The sequence below is a fragment of the Taeniopygia guttata genome, chromosome 5, assembly GCF_048771995.1.
Source record: "Taeniopygia guttata chromosome 5, bTaeGut7.mat, whole genome shotgun sequence".
Lineage (NCBI taxonomy): Eukaryota > Metazoa > Chordata > Aves > Passeriformes > Estrildidae > Taeniopygia > Taeniopygia guttata.
In genome coordinates this window covers 16,096,083-16,116,247 of record NC_133030.1, presented here as the reverse complement: position 1 = coordinate 16,116,247, position 20,165 = coordinate 16,096,083, and the positions used below count along the sequence as shown (strand labels likewise).

The 20,165-nt window shown below is 37.7% G+C and overlaps 1 protein-coding gene across 16 annotated transcripts in view; it reads left to right on the top strand.

Annotated features, from left to right (window-relative positions):
• PLEKHA7 (pleckstrin homology domain containing A7) overlaps positions 1-20,165 on the top strand; it is a 144,072-nt gene that overhangs the window by 77,772 nt on the left and 46,135 nt on the right. For 14 of the 16 annotated variants that reach the window (XM_072929658.1, XM_030275445.4, XM_041716776.2 and 11 more), the window contains 4 exons: positions 4,960-5,043; positions 11,668-11,779; positions 17,467-17,571; positions 19,314-19,386. In XM_072929658.1, coding sequence (XP_072785759.1) covers positions 4,960-5,043; positions 11,668-11,779; positions 17,467-17,571; positions 19,314-19,386 — 374 coding nt within the window. The remainder of the gene's footprint in view (positions 1-4,959; positions 5,044-11,667; positions 11,780-17,466; positions 17,572-19,313; positions 19,387-20,165) is intronic. The other 2 variants (XM_072929660.1, XM_072929665.1) reach the window with 1 other exon arrangement.

Here is a 20,165-nt window from a genome sequence, read left to right as displayed (position 1 = left end):
GTAGTTTCTAGGTTAAGATGCTAATTAAACTCAGTGAGGGAATGAAATTTTGACCTTATGAAGTCTCCTGGACACTGATTACAGTGGGGCAAGGATTTTACTGCTACTCTAATGAGGCACTACCTAATTTTAGAGTAGTGAATCACATTCAGTGTTTCGAAAAGATGGAGTTTTGTGTGCAGGCAGCCTGTAGTAGGTGCTTTTGCTTGAGTGATATAATTGGTTGGCATTGTTCCTAATCCTTCCACGTTATGTCTGTATTGCACTGCATTTTCCTTCCAGCTTGCAGAACTTTGAGGGCACTGTTTTTCTTGGACTATTTGTTGGTACATGTTCTAACCAATTCTTAAAGCTAATATTAAAAAAAAAATACTCAAAAGGCTGAAAGTATTTTGACGCTATTGCTGTAGTTCAGAAATATGTTATGAAATAAAGCAAACTATTCCTGGCTGTTTGCCTGATTAGATACAAGCACTTCCTCCTATTTGGAGTAACAACTCATTGGCTGAACAGTTTTTCACTGCACAAGTTCTTCTGTCAGCTGCACCCACACCAAAATCACCCATGGAAGTGTGGGTGGGTGCCCACATGTAACTGTCATCACCATTTGGGATATTCAAGATAAAAGGTGTTTAGGCTTATCTAGTCTTATAGGTAAGTGTAAAGGAGTCAGCCTGCCTGGAAAATAAATGCTGTAGAAATGGCTTGTAATAATTTACCGGACATCTGTCCAATGACAACATGGATTTTTCTCACAACTTATAATTTTGCTGGTAATGTGGTGTGGACTCCATCAATAGTTGATTCACACATTTCAAGTTTCAGCTGCCTGTGCATTTAAATTACTCAAGAGACAATCTATACACTTGCTTGACTTCAAATGAAAGGTCATCAGCATCAGTCATGTCCAAAAATTAATATTTAGGACTTGGCTTTGGCTCAAATGCAAAGTTAATTGACATCATATTAATTATGAGTTCTGCAAAAAGATCCATACAAGCAAAAATGCCTGCCTGTCTCCTTTATACTACAGGGTTAGAGCCTGGTTTGCATCTGTCTTAAGACAGTGGGTGACTCAGTTCTTGTGTTGGTAAAAGCTGTGTATGCCTGCTGTGAAATCATGGAATTTGTGGTGAGGTATCTAATTACAAAGAAATGGGTGTTGAACTGTGGTTCTTTTATGAAGAATCTGAGTCTTAAGTATTACTAGCTTTGGAAAGTGGTGTTCTGTAATGTTCAAATTCAGAATAATTTCTAACAGTCTGTAGTGTAATTTAATAAAGCTGGTAGTGGTAGATAGTAATCAATGTAATTTTTTGTTGATTTTTTCATGTTTTTATACTTGCTTTGCTTTTATGACTCTGATTACCATTATCTGTACAAAATCAGAATAATATAAAACTATTAAAATTAAAAGATGCTTACTGGGAAAAAAATGCCATGATTGATCACACAGAAAATTTGTAGTGTTGCTAGAAAACTTAGCTTGGCATTTTGAATGTGTGGTGTTGTATTAATGCAAGCTCCAAGGCATTCAGAATTCACACAGTGAAGCATCATAAGCCTTTCCCAGTTTTGTTGAAGCTATTCTAGCTTTCTCTAATGGAAAAAAAAAAAAAAAAAAGAATAAAAGGGGCATGGAGAGTAGGACAGCTTATCATGTCCTTATATATATTAAGGCACATTTATTGTGCCTGTTGTAGGTGGTAGATTTCTGGACAATAGGAACACATTCAGTAGTTGCCATTTGGAGGAAATACGGGTGATTAGCTAATTCTTGGGTGGCTAATGTGTCCAGAGAGCAACTGTGCCAGGTCTTTTCTTAGTCTGTCCTTGGGAAGGAAGGAAAACTTGCACTGCAGCAAGTTTAGAGCACTCTGACTGGTGATATTATTGTTGTCAGTGTTGTGTAAACAGGTAGCACTGTTAAGCAAATGTTTAAAAGATGTCAGAACAACAAAAAATCATAATGTAAATATCTAGCTGTTCAGTTTCTCTCATCCTGATAAAAGCAAGGTACTGCTAGTAGTCTTGGACTGAATCCATTTAAATACTGGGAAAGCTTCAAAGAAGCTTTATTATAAGAATTAAATTGTATTTTCAGAGAAAGGAAGAGGGAGCAGCAGAGAATGACAGAACAGAATAATTTATGTTGGAAGGAAGCTCTGTACCCCATCACATCCAGCCAGGCCAGCTCCAAAGTTGGAACCAACTTACAAAGTTTAATGTGGTAGCTTGGAGCCTTATCTGTCCACATTTTGGATGTTTCCAAGAAAGGAGATTCCACAGCCTTGCTAGGCAACCTCTTCCAATGTTTGACTGCTCTCATTGTGAAGGAAAATCTCCCTGCTATCTAATTCCTTGTTGCAAGGCATTAGCCATCTGTTGTATAGGTTGTTTTGAATAGTATCGCTTAGTCCTAATGAGTCCTGTGAGGCAAAACACTTAAACTCTCACTTTTCAAATAAAAATAAACCACTGTGTTCTGCAAAACTAATTGTTAGTGGCAGGGGTTTCATTTCTTTCTTCCCAGTGAAGTCCTACTATTGAAGCTGCAGATTTTCGGGAGGTTTTGGGTTGATGTGCCCTCTCCTCGTCTGTGAAATTACCATCTGCATTTCAGGCAGCAACAGAGCCATCCTTCTGTTTCTGTGCTCATAGAGATTGATTGACATGCAAAACTTGTCCTAAAATGCATTGATATTTTAAAAAGTGTGTACTTTCCAGCTGAAATCTTTATTATTAGTAAGTAATATTTAGTCTTATTAGTAATGTACTTGCTCTTTATTTGCAGCTAGGAGGACATCTTCTGCTGAATTTATTTCCTGGGATACAATAAAGCATTTGTGTACATACTAGTATGGTATAATGGGAAACTTCCCTTCCTGAATAACCCTAGAGCACTTGTGGAATACAGTTCTTTTTCTTAGTCTTAATTGAAGAGTGAGTTATTAATGATTGACAGCCTGCAGATGAGAGCTTGTTGGCAGTTCCTCTGCCCCTGGAGAATATAGCTGGCAAGGTCCTTTCATTTTTTTAAGCTAACAAGGTATCTGCACTCATTTGATAGCAGTCCTAACCTAAGCATCTAAGGTTAAACAGCCTGCATCAAGCCTGCTTTGAAAGGAAAGCCTTTCAGCTTAAAACTGGACTGTGTGACAAACACGGAGTTCAATTGTTAGAGTTATAATTTATTTATTTAGGATTTCCTTTGAAAACATCTCAAGTTCCTATCCCACTCTTTGGATGTAGACACAAAATTAAATCTCACATAGAAATGTGTTTTTTAGGAAACAATATTCCTCGGTGGTTTGGTGAGGAAATAGATCCTGGTTGCTTTGTAGATGTCAGCGTTGTCTGCTTACTGAAGATACTTTCTCTGGATCTCTGATTTCATGGAAAAACCAAAGAGTTAGAAACTTTATTAACCCACAGTTGTAGGAGAGGTCAGATCTCAGCAGTCTAGGGAGCGAGGGCATCCCTGGTGCAATGGAGTGGCAACCCATATCTTGCTCACAGTTTCCAGTGACTCTAGGGTGAGGATTTTTATAATAGGTGAGGCTGGAAAAAGGCCTTCTGGTGATGCATAAGTTGTTACAGCTTATCATTGGAAATGTTCATGATATGAGTGCCTAATATCTGACTTGCTGTAGCAAGGTGTGTTGGAAAAGGGTGAAAAGTTTATAACACACTGAATATCTTCTGTGTTTATGACCCGAGTGGGACTTAACATGAGCAGTTGGTGGGGTTTTTGTTGTTGTTAGACGTTGGTTGGTTTTGATTTACTTAGTTTTGTTTTGTTTTTTTAAATCAAGACATGTCCTGAGCTATATACATTGGAATGTTGTGGCTGTGTGAGCTGTTTGATTGTAAGCTGTCCTTTAGTCAGCAGAGTGTTATCTCTTAGGAACTCATTGCTCTGAAACCTCAAAATACTTCTTTATGCCTTATTCTGTGCTGGGGGACATCCTGATATGCTGGACAACGGGGTCAAATCTGTAATGCTTGAAACCAAATAGGCTTTACAAGAGGAAAAACTCTGTATCTTTAAACAAGAAGACACATCAAGTTTTCATTTTTGCCTATTTGAGGTACAATTCTTTGGATGGCCTTGTTTTTACTTTCTGAATGTACTCAGTGTGTTACTGTTTTGCTACATTTGATGTGAGTTCTGGTTTTGGATGTTGTTTACCTAAGAATTGGTAACAAAACCCAGAAAAATCTAGAGTCTTGAATGAGCACTTGGTTCACAAATAGGTAAGATACTTATCTTCAGTGAAAAGAAATGTTTCACAGAGGATAGAAAAATGTCTAGTGCTCTGAGGGAAAAGTTTATAGAAACCCCTGATTTTAATTCAGTTCTGATGAAATACTATATAATGTTTTATATAGACAGTGCAGCCACACAGCTAAGGTTGTATGTTACACCTCTGCATAAAGGTGTAAAGAGAAATCATTGGAGAAGTACCACATTGGAGGAAAAAGAAACCTGCAAGAAATGGCTTCCACAGAATTTCTCTCTGTGACCTCATTAAATAATAAAAATTATGTAAAATGTTGCATTTCAAATTACTGGTTCTATTCGGTGAAATTTATGGAAACACAAAACAGAAATGTATACTGTGTAATTTCTGTGCTATATCTAAATAATCTGGTAACAGCATGGTGTAAATAATCATAAATTCAAGTGTGCCTCACTAACTAAGGATTGCAACTAGTTTACTTTTAAAACATTAACCTGCTTAATAATTAAATGGCACAGTGTGCCACTGGCAAAGCCAACAAGAACATAGAGGAAGGAGCTGAAACATTTCAGACTTGGAAAGTACCTCAGAAATATATTTAATTTCTGGAATAGAGCAGTAAAACATAAAAAGTTCTGCTTTTTAGAGATCATATTTTACTGAGTATAGCAATATTAATTATATTTTTCCTTTTTTTTTTTTTTTCTCCTTTCAGCCATAATCAGCAGACCACGTCATTTAGACATCCTGTGACAGGACAGGTTTCTCCAGAAAATATTGAATTTATTTTGCGAGAAGAGTAAGTAGTTTTATACCCATGTCAAGAGATCTAAAACAGTAAAACATTTGCCTACATCAGATTAGTACCTTAATTTATTGACAGTTCTTCCAGTATTGTAGAAAAATTCAACTGAGGTTTATGCTTAAAATTTTGCTTCTCGTTGTGATAGTGGCTCCTTCTAAGTCCTAGCTTGGAATCAAAAACTATCATTGTGATAGTTTTTGATTCCAAGCTAGGAGTTGAGGGAAAATCTTTATCAAATCTTCAAAAAAAAACCCAGGCAAACCTAAAAATAAACAAAAAAATTACAAAATATACTTAAACAATAATGCTTTAGTCTTATATAAATATCAGGTAAACAGAACATAAATGTAAAGTGCATATTGGAAGGTTTGTACTGAAATTGAAATACATGTAATACTACTGTCTTCAATAGTATTCTCTTGGTTTTCTTATGTTTAAGATGTTCTACATTAATCAGCTGTTTTTCTTTGTTCTGAAGAAATGGTGTTGAATATATTCATGTCCAGCATATTTTATCTTGATTGTCTGATGAAAAAAAAAAAAAAAAACCAAACAAAAGTAAGAAATGTATGTGTCCAGTCTGGTGAATTTGGTCACCTTTGGGCTGGTGTTGCATTGGATCATGCACCATTTCTCTGTAGGCTTCAACTCCTCCTTGTCATCCTGGCTGCCTGTTAGATTGCTGCTGTTCTCCTTCTCTAATGGAATGGCTGGGCATCCTCCCTAGACAGAAAACAGTCCTGGATAAAATTCTACATTGCTCCTAAAACCAAAGGGCAAGAAGAATGGGACAACACCAGATAGTTTTTCTTTTCCAGGCCAGTTTTCCAGCACTGTTCAAGCAGCCTCTATCACAGAGTCTGGGCATCCTGCTGTGGTAGCCTGGATGTGGAGTTTCTGTGGCTGCCTGCACAATTCTGCGCTCTTTTTACATTTCAAATTCTGTGGCATTGAATTTGCTTTACATTTTGATAGGACTGCTATCAAAAGCAGTTACAGCATTAAGAAAAATGAGGCCTAGAGGAAGGCTGTTCAACCCTCCCAGGAGACTGTCTTTTCCACGTCTTCTCCTGTGTCTTGGAGAAGTAGAACATAGCTGTGGAGCTCAGAGGTTCTGCTACAGCCCTGAGAAGAGCTTCTCAAATAGTTTAAAAGCCAAACCAACCAACCAAAACCAACAGCAGCAGAAAAACCACTGGCTAAACAGTTGCTCTCCCTGAAAGCAAAGCAAAGCCAAGGCCAAATTCTATGTCAAGATCCCTGATGAGAACATGAAATATAACATTGTAGGAGAGGACTGTGATTGGGTGTGAAGGCTTTGGGATGGCTGCTGAGCTGCAGGTCACCCCAGCTGTCCCATGGCATGCAGGTGCTTTTCTGCGCAGCTGGGTTTAGCTCATTTACAGGTATGAAACAAACTGCTCCACCTCACTCTCCTAGTGAGAAGAGCAGGTGTGTAGCAAATCAGCAAGTCTCAGAAGAAAGTGTGGACAGCAGCCACTGAGCATGGGCTCCAGCTTCCATCCGTTAATTGATTTTTAATATATCTGTTGTAAAGGTTCGGTCAAATTTAATATGAATTTAAACATATGTACTGGAAAATAGGTGTTTGGATAACCTGTTGGAGTGCCTGCCTGGGTTAGTCACACTTGCCTAGGCTGTTTTTCATTTTTGTAGTCATGGCAGCTGATAAATTATTAAAAATGGAACTGAAAGAAGTACTTGGTGGTGGTACCTGGATTTAGTGATCTTTGATGTATGTTAGGAACTTTTTTGGAAGAGATATGGAACTGCTTATTTGGAGGGGAATCTGATGAGCATGTGGACTAATTTAGTTACACTGAGATGGTATTGAAAGCAGGAAGAATCTCACACTGTAGCACAATTAGTAGAGAGAGGTGGTTTTAATGGTAAAAGAGGGAATGGGTGGAGAGATAGAAGAGTAAATGTTTGTAGTCACTGCTCAGAAAACAGTCTTTGCAAGCATGTTTCTCTAAGCTTTATTATTGACCTGAAGAGCATACTGTATTTTTAAAATCAGATGTCTTTTAATCTGTCAGTTAAAATTGCTTTAAAAATGTCTTTTTCAAATGTGTGGGATGCTCTGGGTTGCCTAGTTTTGTACTGCTTGTGTGCAGCAGTGGGGGTTTACACAGATGCTCTTCTCCATGGTCCTGTGTGAGCTCCTGTCAGGTGGTGATGTTGGCACCTGTGGATGTGTCTGGTGAAATCAGAGGAGCTGTTGGCACCTCCCTGTCCTTAGGCCTAGGAGCTGTGATGGAGCCATGTTGTGTTTCCAGTCCTTTTCCCTCAGGCATCAGGGATTTCTTAGAATCAGTGGTGTTGGTCGTGTGTCAGTTCAGAATCAGTGTTGTAGATCCCTGTGCTGTGATGAAATTATTTCACCAGAAGGACTCAGGTCAGAGAGGCAGTCTCTGGATTGGCATGGTCTGTGGAAACTTTACATTGTGGGATCCTTTGACCAAGACTACTTTTTCCTGTAGCTGGAGAGCCCTATCTGAAGCAGTAGCACCCGTAAAGGTTTCATAAAAGATGATTTGTTCTTTAGTGCTGTTGTGACATGATTTATTACTGACTGGTTGATTTTAATTTAAGATTAGAGCCAAGGAGTTGTCAACAGATGTTGACTGGGAGCTAGTGGGGAGAAGTGAACACAAACTTGTTCAGGCTGCAACACGCATATCTATTTAAAAGGACACATTTTACAGCAGAAAAGTAATTTACAGCTGTGTAGAAATGATGAATGTGGGGACTACTCTGGCTATTTCTTATGCTGGAAGCAGTGTTCTGGCAAGAAGATTTGGAAACAAATTTTGGAAAATGACACCAATGAGTGATGTAATCCTAGCTTATGACTCAGTTGTGAACCAAATGCCCTTGATTCACTTGATCAAATGAGAACTGGACACTTTCAGTAGAAGGCTGGGACTGTATTTCATAGTCTTTTCTCAAGGCCTTTAAACAATATCACATCAATTTTGCTTTTCAAGCTGAAATCTGATTTTCTCAACTCCATTGTAGCTGGAACCTATGACTTTTCAATTAAATTACCTTTTCATCCTTATACTATTCCTTCTTCCTAAAGGTGTTCTAATTTAGATTTCTTTTTTCTTTTAAATAGTGATTAGTAATTCCTTACTTCCTACAACATTCTTAGCTGGGATCACTGTCAAATCCCTACCTTGTACTCTTTTTTCCAAGCTTAGCAGCTTTGCTCACTTGGTGTGTGGGGTGTGTGTTCTGTATCTTTCACTAGCTCTGCTTGAGAGCCAGCTTTTCTGCATGTCACTTTTAGGTTTCTTTTTTCTGATGGAGTGGTTGAACATAGGTGACTGCAAGATTCAGCCTATGAGCTCACTGTTTGTTACAATAATTTAATTGTACTTTTACTTCTCTATTCCTTTACTAATAATTCTTAATGTTCTTTGGCTGCTGTTACTCATTGAGTTGATATTTAAAAATAACCTTTTCTTGGCAATGTTGTTTTGAGTGATAAAAGCTGCAGAGGTGTTTTTTATTTCTTCCTCCTTTTAATTATTTTTCTCTTGCTGGTGTTGAATTCAGTTTAGTGTCACAGTTGCTTTTATCTGAAGTTTATTTTTCTGTCTGTTTCTGCCAGCATTTAAGTTTTTGTCTAGAATAATTTTTATTTTCTTTTGACTTGTTCACCTCACAGTTTTTAGAATCACGTTGAAATAATCTGAGAATCTTGCTGTATGGGAAGCCCTTCCATTTCACAACTGCCTCTTGATTTCTGTGCTTTGCTTTCATGTTTTTAATGGACGCTTAATTCACAAAGGGACCTTCCTTAAACAACTGATGGAAAAGTGAGAATTAAGGATAAGTCTGTTTGACAGGTGTTTGGTTTTCAGTAAATACATTGTTACACGTGCATTTCTTGGTAAACAGTCTGTGATAGAATTACTTAGAATAGCTGTATATTGTGTTTATATTTCTCTTCTCAAATCTTTGTTTAAATAACAGTTCTTTAAGTAATTGTGGACAGAAAGGATGAATCAAGCACATGCAGCCATGTAACTAATGTTAAACACTACTAGTTGTGTATTAGGAGCTGTATATTTGTCATAGCAGTGTGTTTGCAAATGAGAAGACAGTACTTGAAAAAAGACAAAACTTGAACATAAATGTAGACATATGGGGGAAAAAAATACAGTGTGCTTAATCCAAAGAGTGCTATCCTCTTTCTTGCCTGTTTTTGTGTGCCTGATAAAGCCTGTGTATCACCTCTGGGGAGTGAACCATCTTATTTTATCTATTGCATTTGGTTACTATAGCAGCAAAAATATCAGGTGGAGAGGAAAGAGGAGACCCAAACAACCCCAAAATAAATATCTGCCTTGCTTACATGTATAGAAACACTAGGAGAGTTGTTGGTTTTTTTGTTTGGTTTTTTTTTTTTTTTTTTTTTTTTAAATCTAGCTGATTAGGAAATTTACTAGTTGTAAAACTGCACTGACACAATGTTATTGCGTCATGTCTGATTCCAACAAATAAACTTTTTAAGTTGCCAGTATGGATGTGGATCTTCCTAGTCTTCTGATCTTTATGATCTCATGTGAGTATTGCATTTTCAATATGGGCTACTGGTATAGTCATTGTTTTTTATTGTTCTTGTTCAGTGCCGGGGTTTTTTAATAACCCAAATGTTGACTTTGTAATTTTTTCAGCTGTTAAATATGATTTATGGAGACATACTAGCAATGTTTAAGCAGAGGAGGGAGTTGCTTGACAGGAAATATTATATAGAGTGTTATTTTCAAGTACTTAAAAATATTTACACAGCCCAGAGCTGCAAATGGACACACTGCAGTTCTGTGTGTGTATTCACACACTTGTGGGAGGCAGTAAGAAAAATAGCCTGAAAATAGTAAAACACCATCACTACAAAGACAGAATAGGATATCTTGGATAACAGGTATTATCAAACATCTTTGGTAATAGTAATTATGAACTAATGTTTGTGAATGCACAGAGTCAATGCTGTAGTCACTTATTTTTTAAGTCAAACATTATTAGGAGAGTGTTAATTCCTTTAATTTGCGGTATTGTTTTGTGTTTTCTGTAAAATATTGGATACAGCAAGTTTGCATCACCAGGTTTGCTGCCAAAGACTTTTTATTGGAGAATAATAATTTATTTTCTCTTTCAATGGACTTAATGTGTCTTTTGCTTGCTATTTGAATTCTTCCATGACAACAACCTCACATTTTTTAAAGAGCATTTTTCTGCTTATGAATTTGAAGTTTGTCATTAATTTGATACTACTAGAAAGGGAAAGCCTGGTTTCTTTGCAGTTACCGCTTTTAGTAGCAAATGGAAGAGAAATCACTCTATGATCACATAATAAACGCTTAGAAATTACATTTTTGTTATTCTGTATTAAGATTTTCTCATGATGGAAAAACCATCTATTCAGGCTTTTGGACAGAGAATTGTTCAGGTTGTAACTGAGGATGAGCAATGGTGGCAAGTACTTTGTCCTCTGTTAAACCTTGTGTTGAGCTACTAAAATCACAGGCTCTTCTCTGTTCTCATGATAACTGTGATAACGCCTCAGAATTATTCTGTTCTCTGTTGTGTTCAGATCTGGATTTCAATGGTAGCAGCAACCACGTTTGGTGTAGCTTGTATACTACTTTTGGTTTTTCTAATAAATGGCTTTGGTGACTGAGAAGAGGAAAATCAGGTGTTGTTAATTATTTGTTTTGTTGTGTTTTCTGATGTGACTGTATTGCTACTTGTTATTTCCTAAATTATGTTAATTATGAAAATGCCACCTCTGGTTTTAATTTCATTTGATGCTGGTGTCAAGTTTAGCTGCTGAAACTTCTCAACGATTTTATTTTACCCTTCCATTTATCCTCTCAATTCTTCATCTGGGTGGCTGTACTGAATTCTTACTTGTTAAACAGGTTCTTCTGGTAGGATTGACCTCACTTATGCTTTAAATGGATATCTGAGCTAGTTATCAGGATTTCTGGAATCTTAGGATGACTCAGAAATTACACATTTCTAACAACTATCTGCCTTGAATTGCACCATTTTGCTTAAAAGGTATTTTAATAATTCATATTGTGCTATGAATCATATTTTGGGCAGATTCAAAGATACAGCATTAAGTTAGTGAAAGATCTAACAGCAGTCTAGACTCAGTTAGATTTTAAATAAAAAGCCTGTTATTGCCAAGTGCTGATTGCTGTCCTTTTCTCCCCAGTACTGTCTCTTTCACAGCTTTGTGGCCAAGTCTCTTAATTGGGCACAGCTTGGTTTCACTGCATAGGCCTTACCTTCTCTATTCCTGCACTCCTTGTTAGATCTTGATTCTCTCTTGGGTTTGCAGACAATTTGGCAGGTTTCTCCCTCCTGATGCATAGACAAATATCAATCATCAGTTGTCACTGCTTGAGAAAGACCTGAAATCAAAAATAATATGAGTGGTGCAAAGGAGCTTGCAGATGCATGGGAAATCTTTGACTAACTTGTTCATTTGCACACTGTGAATTTTACATATAAAAAGGCCACACTGAATGTTTGAAACAATGTGCTTTAGATTATCTGGTTTTGTTTGCTTTCTAGACAGAATTCATCTATGTCCAACCAACAAATAAACCAAAGGCCTTCAAGCATGGTCAGTGAAACGTCCACTGCAGTAACTACGTCTGCTGTTGATACAAAACCTGGCTCTAAGGTAAAGAAAAAGCTATTTTTTTCAGCTTGTTGATCAGAACTTCACTGATTTTAAATCCAATATTCTCATGCTGATTTCAGTAGGGCTGTGAATTTAGCCAGAAGTCTAGTAAGACCTCAGAGAAGAGGCAATATCTTCTACCCAGACACAAATCTTTTGACAGCACTGTATACAGCAGTAACAGCGCTGTTACAGCTCTTTTGGAAGCACTGTGTGCCCACATGATAGCATTGAATGGTAACTTCTTACATAGTGATTATTGGCACATAGAAAGTTTGAGCCTTACAAATGGCAGTAAATGTATTTAATATTAGTATTTGAGCAAATGTTTTGGTAATGTGGCAAGAAGTGATACCAGGAATTTGCAGGTCTTACTTTTTCATGAAATCTTACTGCCTTTCCTCTCCTAGTAACAATTAAATCCTTTTCTGCCCTCACTGCATTGCACAAGCAGTGCAGGCACCAAGTTCACACACATAATGTTTAATAATAGAAAAGTCCATTCCTTGTCATTGACAAAGGATCTGTGTCCATTATTGAACATAATAAAATAAAGTGCTGTACTTGAAGTGTCACCATCTATTTTAATACTTCTTTGACCTTACAGTAAATTACAGAACAGTGAGAATGGTAGTGGGTGGATAAAAATGGATAGAGCAATATTGGAAGAATTAGCAGAGATAATTTTCTTAACTTTGACTGCAGTTCTTAAACTTCTCAGTTGGTTTTCTTTTAAATACAAAAGTGGGCAGCCTCTTATGTAACTTAGTTTAAGAAAAGACTTCACAAAATTGATTGCAAAGATATTTTGTTTAGTTGGAGTACTTAAAATATTTTACTAATGTTTTGATGTGCTTGAGTACAGGAGGTGATACAATTTCCTAAGAAGCTAAAAATTAATTTTTAAAAATTATTTTTCAAAACCTTAAGGGTATCAGTTATTGGAGCAACACAAAGATTCCAATGTATCAAATCTCAAGAATGCGTTTACCATTAAAGTGCTAGATGAAGTAATCACTGCCAACAGTAAGCTTAGTAAGTTACTTGAATTAATCAAACCACTTATTTTTGATATTTGAAGAGCTGAATTTACCAGAGTATGTCAGCTTTTATTTTTATTTTATTTATCCTCCTTACTCTGATTATTTTAAAGCCTGGTTAGAGGTAGAAAGCTCATTGTTTCCCTCTTTAAACCAACAAAAATTTCACGGGGGCCTGATATGGTGCTTTGAGCTGGGGAGTTCTCCAGTGATAGGGTTGGCTTTAACTTAGCCAGGCTCACACTTCTGCCAAAGACTGTGTGCATCCTCTGAACCCTGCTCCTGCTGCTTCCCCTTGTTACCTGCGTGCACTGATCTAGTCAAGAGACCAAAAATGGGGACTGGATTCCACTCCCAGGCCACCCACATGCTGGAGGCTACTTCACAGGGCATGTCAGAACCACACAGCTGAATGGGAGGGTAATGCTTTTTTTCACCACAGCTTAGAGAATATCCAGAATCACCTTCCAAGACTTTGGTTGGTCTGGTTTTGGTCTCTCTTTTTATTCTGCTTGCAGTCCTCTGTAAGGGTGTCTATGTATGCTTCTGGCAGGCTCCCAGGTGTGGATTTTTTTAACACATGGCAGCTTTAGACTTAGAATAAAGCTCTCACAGAGGCTTTGCCAGTACTTTGCTTCTCCACCAATTTGTTTTTATAAGATCCATTCTACTTTGTGTCCTTAATTAAGATGCACCAACATATTTCCTACATATGCTACGTTTCAGTATTGCGCATGTGAACAGGCTTGAAATCACTTCTCTTGTTTTGTTGAGTTAGAAGATCTGTTGAATTCCTTCACAGTCTAACACAAAAATTATTTCAAATTCACTAGTAATGAGAAAAAAGGCTGTAAAATAACCTCTGTCCTCCACTTTGAGATTGACTTTTGGCAGGTTGAGAATAGATTTTAAGGTCCTTCCATCAATTTCTGAATGTTTTCTTCCCTGGAGTCAATAATCATTCTTTCAAAGAGCGAGTTCTCACATGCAGACATGAAGCACAATCATGAAGCCAAAGACAAGTTCATGTTCTCTACTTAGCCATGGCTAATTATTATATCTTTATTAAATGGTTCTATGATTTGATCTTGCAAGTGCCATCAGAGTATGGTGCATGCATAGTGTTGGAATCTGGCCAAATTCAGACTGTTTTTTTTTTTCCTATAGAGCTGTGCACATTTGGGGTCAGTATTTTGATGCAAGAACTGTCTGAATAAATCATCTAAAGACTTTAGACCAATGCAGTATGTCCTACTCGTTGGCATTTGAGGGCTATGGGGTTGAGGGAATGAAAAGCAAAAGGGCATTTTGATAACCTGCAATTGTTCTCTGTCCCAAAGATCTGCTTGTTCATAGCCAATTCAATTACATGATTAACCATTTTAAAAGCCATTTATATTGATTAATAATTAAGGTTATGGAGGCATAAGGGTCTGTTTCAGTTCAACAGTAAGGTGCATTTGGAATTTAGTCTGTTAAAACATCTGGTGGTGTGAATGGAGGTTTGTAAATGTTACGGTGCCACACAGGACATTGGCCAAGTCAAAAATGAAAGGAAAGTAAGGAATGTATTTACTATCTACATTTTGAGAACATGTATTGGATGGGTTCTGCATAGCAGAAGTCATTGAATTGTTGATGACACTGATAGTTGCTGGTATTTCTCTGAGTTAATACAAGTAAGGAATGGCTTTAGCAGCTGGAACAAGCAGTGGTGACAAGAATGTGATGTGCCAGCTCTGGGACTGTCTGGAGCTGGAGTGCAACACAGGGTCTAGTTCACTGTATGTGAATGCTCAAAATTTGGTGATTTTTTTTGAGAGTTCACGTTTTTTCTATCTGAAAAATAAGGATTTTGTATCATTTTCTTAGAGACACTGAAAGGATTCATAAGGCCACTGAGATTTTTTGACTTAAAGAGTTTATGACTTAAACAGGTGGCTTTTTATAGGTTGATTTTTAAAAAATTCCTTCTAGGTTGAAAGTTCCATGTTTTATTATTGATATGTATTTGCATATTTTGACCAAAATACAGTCTTCCTGTTTACTAGTTAAAAAATCTGTTCCAAAAAAAAGTCTGTCAATAGTATATTTTTTGTTAGTCCTGTTTAAAAGAAAGAAAAAAAATTACATAATAAGTTAGCAACTTTCCTCCTCAGTTACAAGCTACTGTAAGAAAGAAGATGAGGCAATGATGGAAAGGGATTTGAAAATTTTGACTTTTGACATTTTTAAGTTTTGTTGCAAAAACTTAGCAGTCATTCACAAGCAAGTCAGCACAACAAATGTACTGAAGTCAAAAGTGACTTTTGTGTCTTCAGTGATACAGACAGCTGTGCTGACCTGCATTTTTAAACTCCTGACAATGATATCAGAAGAATTCAAGTTAGGAAAAGACAACTGCAGTGTAGAGAGATGGTTTAAAAATATACCTTTTCTTTTAAACCAATTTCTTAGCTTAGCCAGTGGAAACAAGGCATGACTAAGTATCTGTTATGCTTTGCAGTATCTGTTGTGCTTTTTTTTATTCCAGAGCAGAATGAGATCATCAATACTAAAGATTATATGAGAATTTTAATTACATAAAGTACCATAAAAGGATAATTTTGTTTCCATTATGGTATCGGATTGACATATAATACACAGTCTTTGGAAAAACTATTCTACTCCTATGCCATAGAAATTGTTTGGTCTTTTGACCAAGTCCAAGGATGATTTTTCTACATTATGGTCTGCATTTTTAAATTAAGATAAGAGAAAGTGCTTGATTAAAACAGCTATTTAAAAAAATCAAAATCAAATATAAATGCTGCTGTAAGGCTAGATCAGCTGCACTTCAGCTGCTCCTCAGTTTCTTCACCCTTCCAAAGATCTACATGAGAGAAAGATTAGGAAACTAAATTCTGTACATTTTGTAAATTGATTTATGTTCAGCTGCAAAGCATAAGTAAAGTAAAAACAAAAAAAAATAGATTCTTGACTCTCAGTGCTTTACAAGTTTGGACGTCATTATTTTTCATCACCCTTTTAATGTAGCTGTTTCATCTTAACATGCGGCAGCAATTTTTAAAAACTCAACTGTGTTGATAACTTCTCATTTTTCTTTAAAGAAAGCCTGTCTGCGGCTGTGTTTGCCCAAAGCCAGTGCTCTGCAGCCTGGTGGCTGAATGCCTTAGCACAGGTCTGGCAGAGACGCGGCCTGGGAGATCTTGGTGGTAGCATCCCCATCTGACTTCTGTTATGAACTGGCTTTTTCCAGCTGGATGGCAGGGGCACCTCCTCAGAAACAGATTTTACAACCTGCTGTGCTGGGTTTGTGCCAACAACCCTGGACAGGTGGACAAATATTCCTCAGGTGTTCACCTGTGGTACCCTGGGTGCTGCTGGGTCTTGTGCAGGCTCTCACTGAGCTGTCTGGGGAGGTGGCACTGCTGGGGAAATCCTGCTCCACACAACTGTTAAATCTACCTTGCTGCTTCATATGCTGTAGCACCAAAAGAGAAGTGCATTTTTTTCAAACTGGTTGTAGCTATTATCTTAACCCTTCATTAAGACAGGAAATTTCATGTAGATTGGTAAAGTCTTCATCAATCAATCAACATCAGCAAAGTCTTCATTAATCAATCAACATCAATCCATTCAACAGAATCCATTTAAAGCTATAATATTCTGCTGGAATTATTTACATTATATTCTGCCTTTTAGTCCAGATGTTGCCTGGCTGGCAGGAGTAGCACACTGAGATATTTTTCTGATGTTATCCCTTGTGTGTGATGAATATATTTGTTTGCAGAGCTGCTGTTTGCCTGCAGCCCACAGAGCATCTGTGCCTGACAAGCTCAGAGATTAAAATGAGAGACACTGTAGGAAAGAATTTGGACGGCTCTTTTCTTGGAGAAGTTGGCAGCAACTGTAAGGGTGGTCTGTCCTGAAGCAACTGGAGGAGCAAACTGGGCTGAGGCTGGAAAAGAACAGGCAAATTACTCATTGAGTGATTCTGCTTTTTCACACGTGGATGGGCTTTGCTTGTTTATTTTTGAAATAGTTTTGTCCATGTGGGTCAAAACTGAGGTTTCAGTAAGACACAGATCATTACCTAGTCCTTGTGATTTCCACTGGCTGCTGTGTAGGTCGCTTCCCTGGTAGTGTCACTGTCTTCTCCTTTTGTTTGCAGGGCCAGAGTCCAAGCATTTTATTAAGCTATCAATGTTGTTTGAATTTAAACAGGAAAGAAAAATTTAAATCCACCAAAAAAACCACCAAAAGCCCCCCAGAAAGCCAAACAAAGAAGAATAAGATTCATCTGCTCAAAGTTCTGTGTAAGAGACTTGTGCAATATTTTCCACAGAGACTTGCTTACATCTCTCAAAAATACTTCCCAGGCACACTAAAATTTCCACAGTTCCGCCTTCTGGCTTGACACACCAGTGCTGCTGCTCTTCAGCAGGAGCTGGCACACTGTCCTGATGAAGGTGGAAGATTGACTTTGCTCTGTTGTAAATATCGTTGCCTGTTTACTTGCCCTTGAAAATGCCATGAATACTTTGTTGCTGTGTAATGAGGTATAAGTTATTGCAATGAGAGTATTTGTAATACGAAATGAGTCTCAGTAGGGTTTAGAAACCACTGCTACGTTATACTTTACAGGTTGTGAAGACTGGAAACAAAGTTCACAGCTTTGGAAAGAGGGAACAAGCGATCAGGAGGAACCCCAATGTTCCTGTGATAGTAAGAGGCTGGCTGCACAAGCAGGTAGGCATGTGATCACCTCTTTATGTTCATATCCTTGAGTGCAATCATCAAAGAAGAGCCAGTGCCTTCTAAGGAACTGAGAAAGCAGAAGCTCCAGTGCTGGTGGCACAGGGCAGTGCTGGGTGCTTCCACAGACTCCCATAATGAGGAATTCATGCCTGGCAAGTGTGAAAACCAAGGGTTGCAAATGGGTTTGATTCAGAAGAGGAAACTGATAAATGGGCATCACCATCACAGCTCAATGCTGAGGCTATAACTTTGTTATCTAATTCCGGTTATTTTCCCTGGTTTATCCTGCTGGCTGGTTGTCAGGCTGATCTTTGACTTCCTCAGAACACAGCCTGAGGTTGGCTGTGAAGGCCTTATTCTGTCTACTTGGTTATGCCCTTCTACCCTGATCAAAGGCTTAATTCCAATCCCTATGCCTTTTTGTTCTCCAGAAGTAGGAGGGAGAAAATTATGGGAAATGGGGTCACATCCACCACACATTGCTGTCACCAAGACCAGTAGCTAGCAAAGACTGCATTATAGAATTTCATCCAATGAACAGAATTCTACAGCTGCTATATCTTAAACTCTTAAGCTGACAGAAGCACATCTTTGAGTGTAATAAGTAAATAAAGCTGTTTGTTATATGAGAATAATTCCCCTGCTTCTCATTTGGCAGCCCGTGTCTACCAGATTATTGCCAGCGATCCAGCAGCTAGATTTAGGGGTGGGCAGGAGAAGGCTGAACAATTATGGTTTTACATGCACAGGAAAGTGAAATAGCTGGCAGCTGTCTGCTTCCTCCTGGGAGGAGAGATGAAGTTCTGCTGTGTTCTGCTCTCAGCTCTGTTGACATCCACTACTCAAGTCCATTAGTTCTCAGGACAGAATCAGAACTCGGACACAGTATGTGTTACCAGCCTTGTAGCATGAAAATGGGAAGGGAAGAAATTCCTTCCACACTTAATTTGACTGCAGAAAGGAGGAGGGAAATAGCTAGAGCAATGTTGTATATCCTACTTCCCTCTGTCCCCTAACCTTTGCTTGTAAGCCCTTAAAACCTGAAGGTGCTTTTTATGCTGCTGGTCTCATCAAAGCCTACCCAAGCTGAAGAAGTTGTACTTGCCTAGGTTATAGGCTGGCAGTTTTAAAAGCTTCAGAAATTAATTTCAATGCAAATAATACTCATCTTGACAAGGTTATATATATCTATATCTATATATATCTCCACAGGCATATTATATTAAACTTCATTAAAATTTGCACATTATGCATCCTGTTTTATTTCCTAAGGAATATTTTATTAAATTACATTTTAGGCATGGGTAACATATGGTGATTGAATTATAGGATATCATTGCCTGAAATGTGAGGTCATACTTCACAGCTGTGTAGGGATTTTCATTTTGGTCTGCAGACAATCTTTGTTGGAGTTTGTGCCATCAGAAACACACTTTGTTTCCTTATTGCAGATAAATCTGAGCAGATAAAATAAGCATTGGTTGTGTACAAGGTTAATCTGAATGCTGTTTGGAATGAGGGTTTAATTACTCAATGAAAATTAGCAGTTTGACTATTCTGCCCTCATTATTTTATAGCTGGATGTTTTGCCTCTTAGTGCACAATATTTTGCTAAGATATATATCATTTGTTTTGCACGTAACAATCATATTTAGGTAAACTACTCACTGGTTCAGCACTGTGTCTGTTCACTTTCCTTAAATGAAAAGTGTACCACATTTGTTGCATTTCAGGATAGCTCTGGAATGAGGTTATGGAAGAGACGATGGTTTGTGCTTGCTGATTTTTGTTTGTTTTACTACAAAGGTGAGTAGATATCAGCTGTTTTGAGTTGGTCTGAAGAGTTCACCTGTACAAATCATGGTGAATGCATGAATTAACTGAACTCTTCAGATAAAGTTAGTTGTTCTGAGATGAACAGTGAAACAATTGCTTGGCCAGACATCTTAAATGCAAGACAGCAATTTCTAGGCCAGAGCAGGGGAAGCAAAGGATGCTGCATGATAATTTTTCACGTAATTTATGTTTGGTGTATGCCATGGTTTACGTTGCAGAATATATGACTGGAATGAATAAGGTTTATCCCATCTCTGGTCTGTGTTGTGGTATCTATTTGCTTGCATTTGGATGTCTGAGCTTTTTGAGAATGCACTATGGCCAGATCAGGGCAATAGTTCAGTTTTAATCCAAGGGACAAAATAGGAGTGAGAACTTCTGAATCCAGTAATTCTACTAAAAAAGAAAGGTTAGATGTGATCTTAGAAAAAACTAGGTATTACATAAGGTTATTTTCAAGTTTTGAATACTTCATGTGCTACAATTTTTGAAAAGCAATACAGAATATCAGACTTGAAATTCGTATTTCCTGATGCTGCATTTCTGCTGTCTGTCACTTGGAGACAGAAGCAAGAGAGGTTTCCTAATCACAGCAATTAGCCTAGATGTACTGTGCTAAATGGAAGGTCCATCATGTTTTACAGCCTGTCACTGTTCATTTGGCACAATAAGCTTTATTCTTGAAGTGTGTTCTTCTGGCTGAAGCTAAAAAGCAATATCCAACCCCCATCACCCCTCCCCCCCAAAAA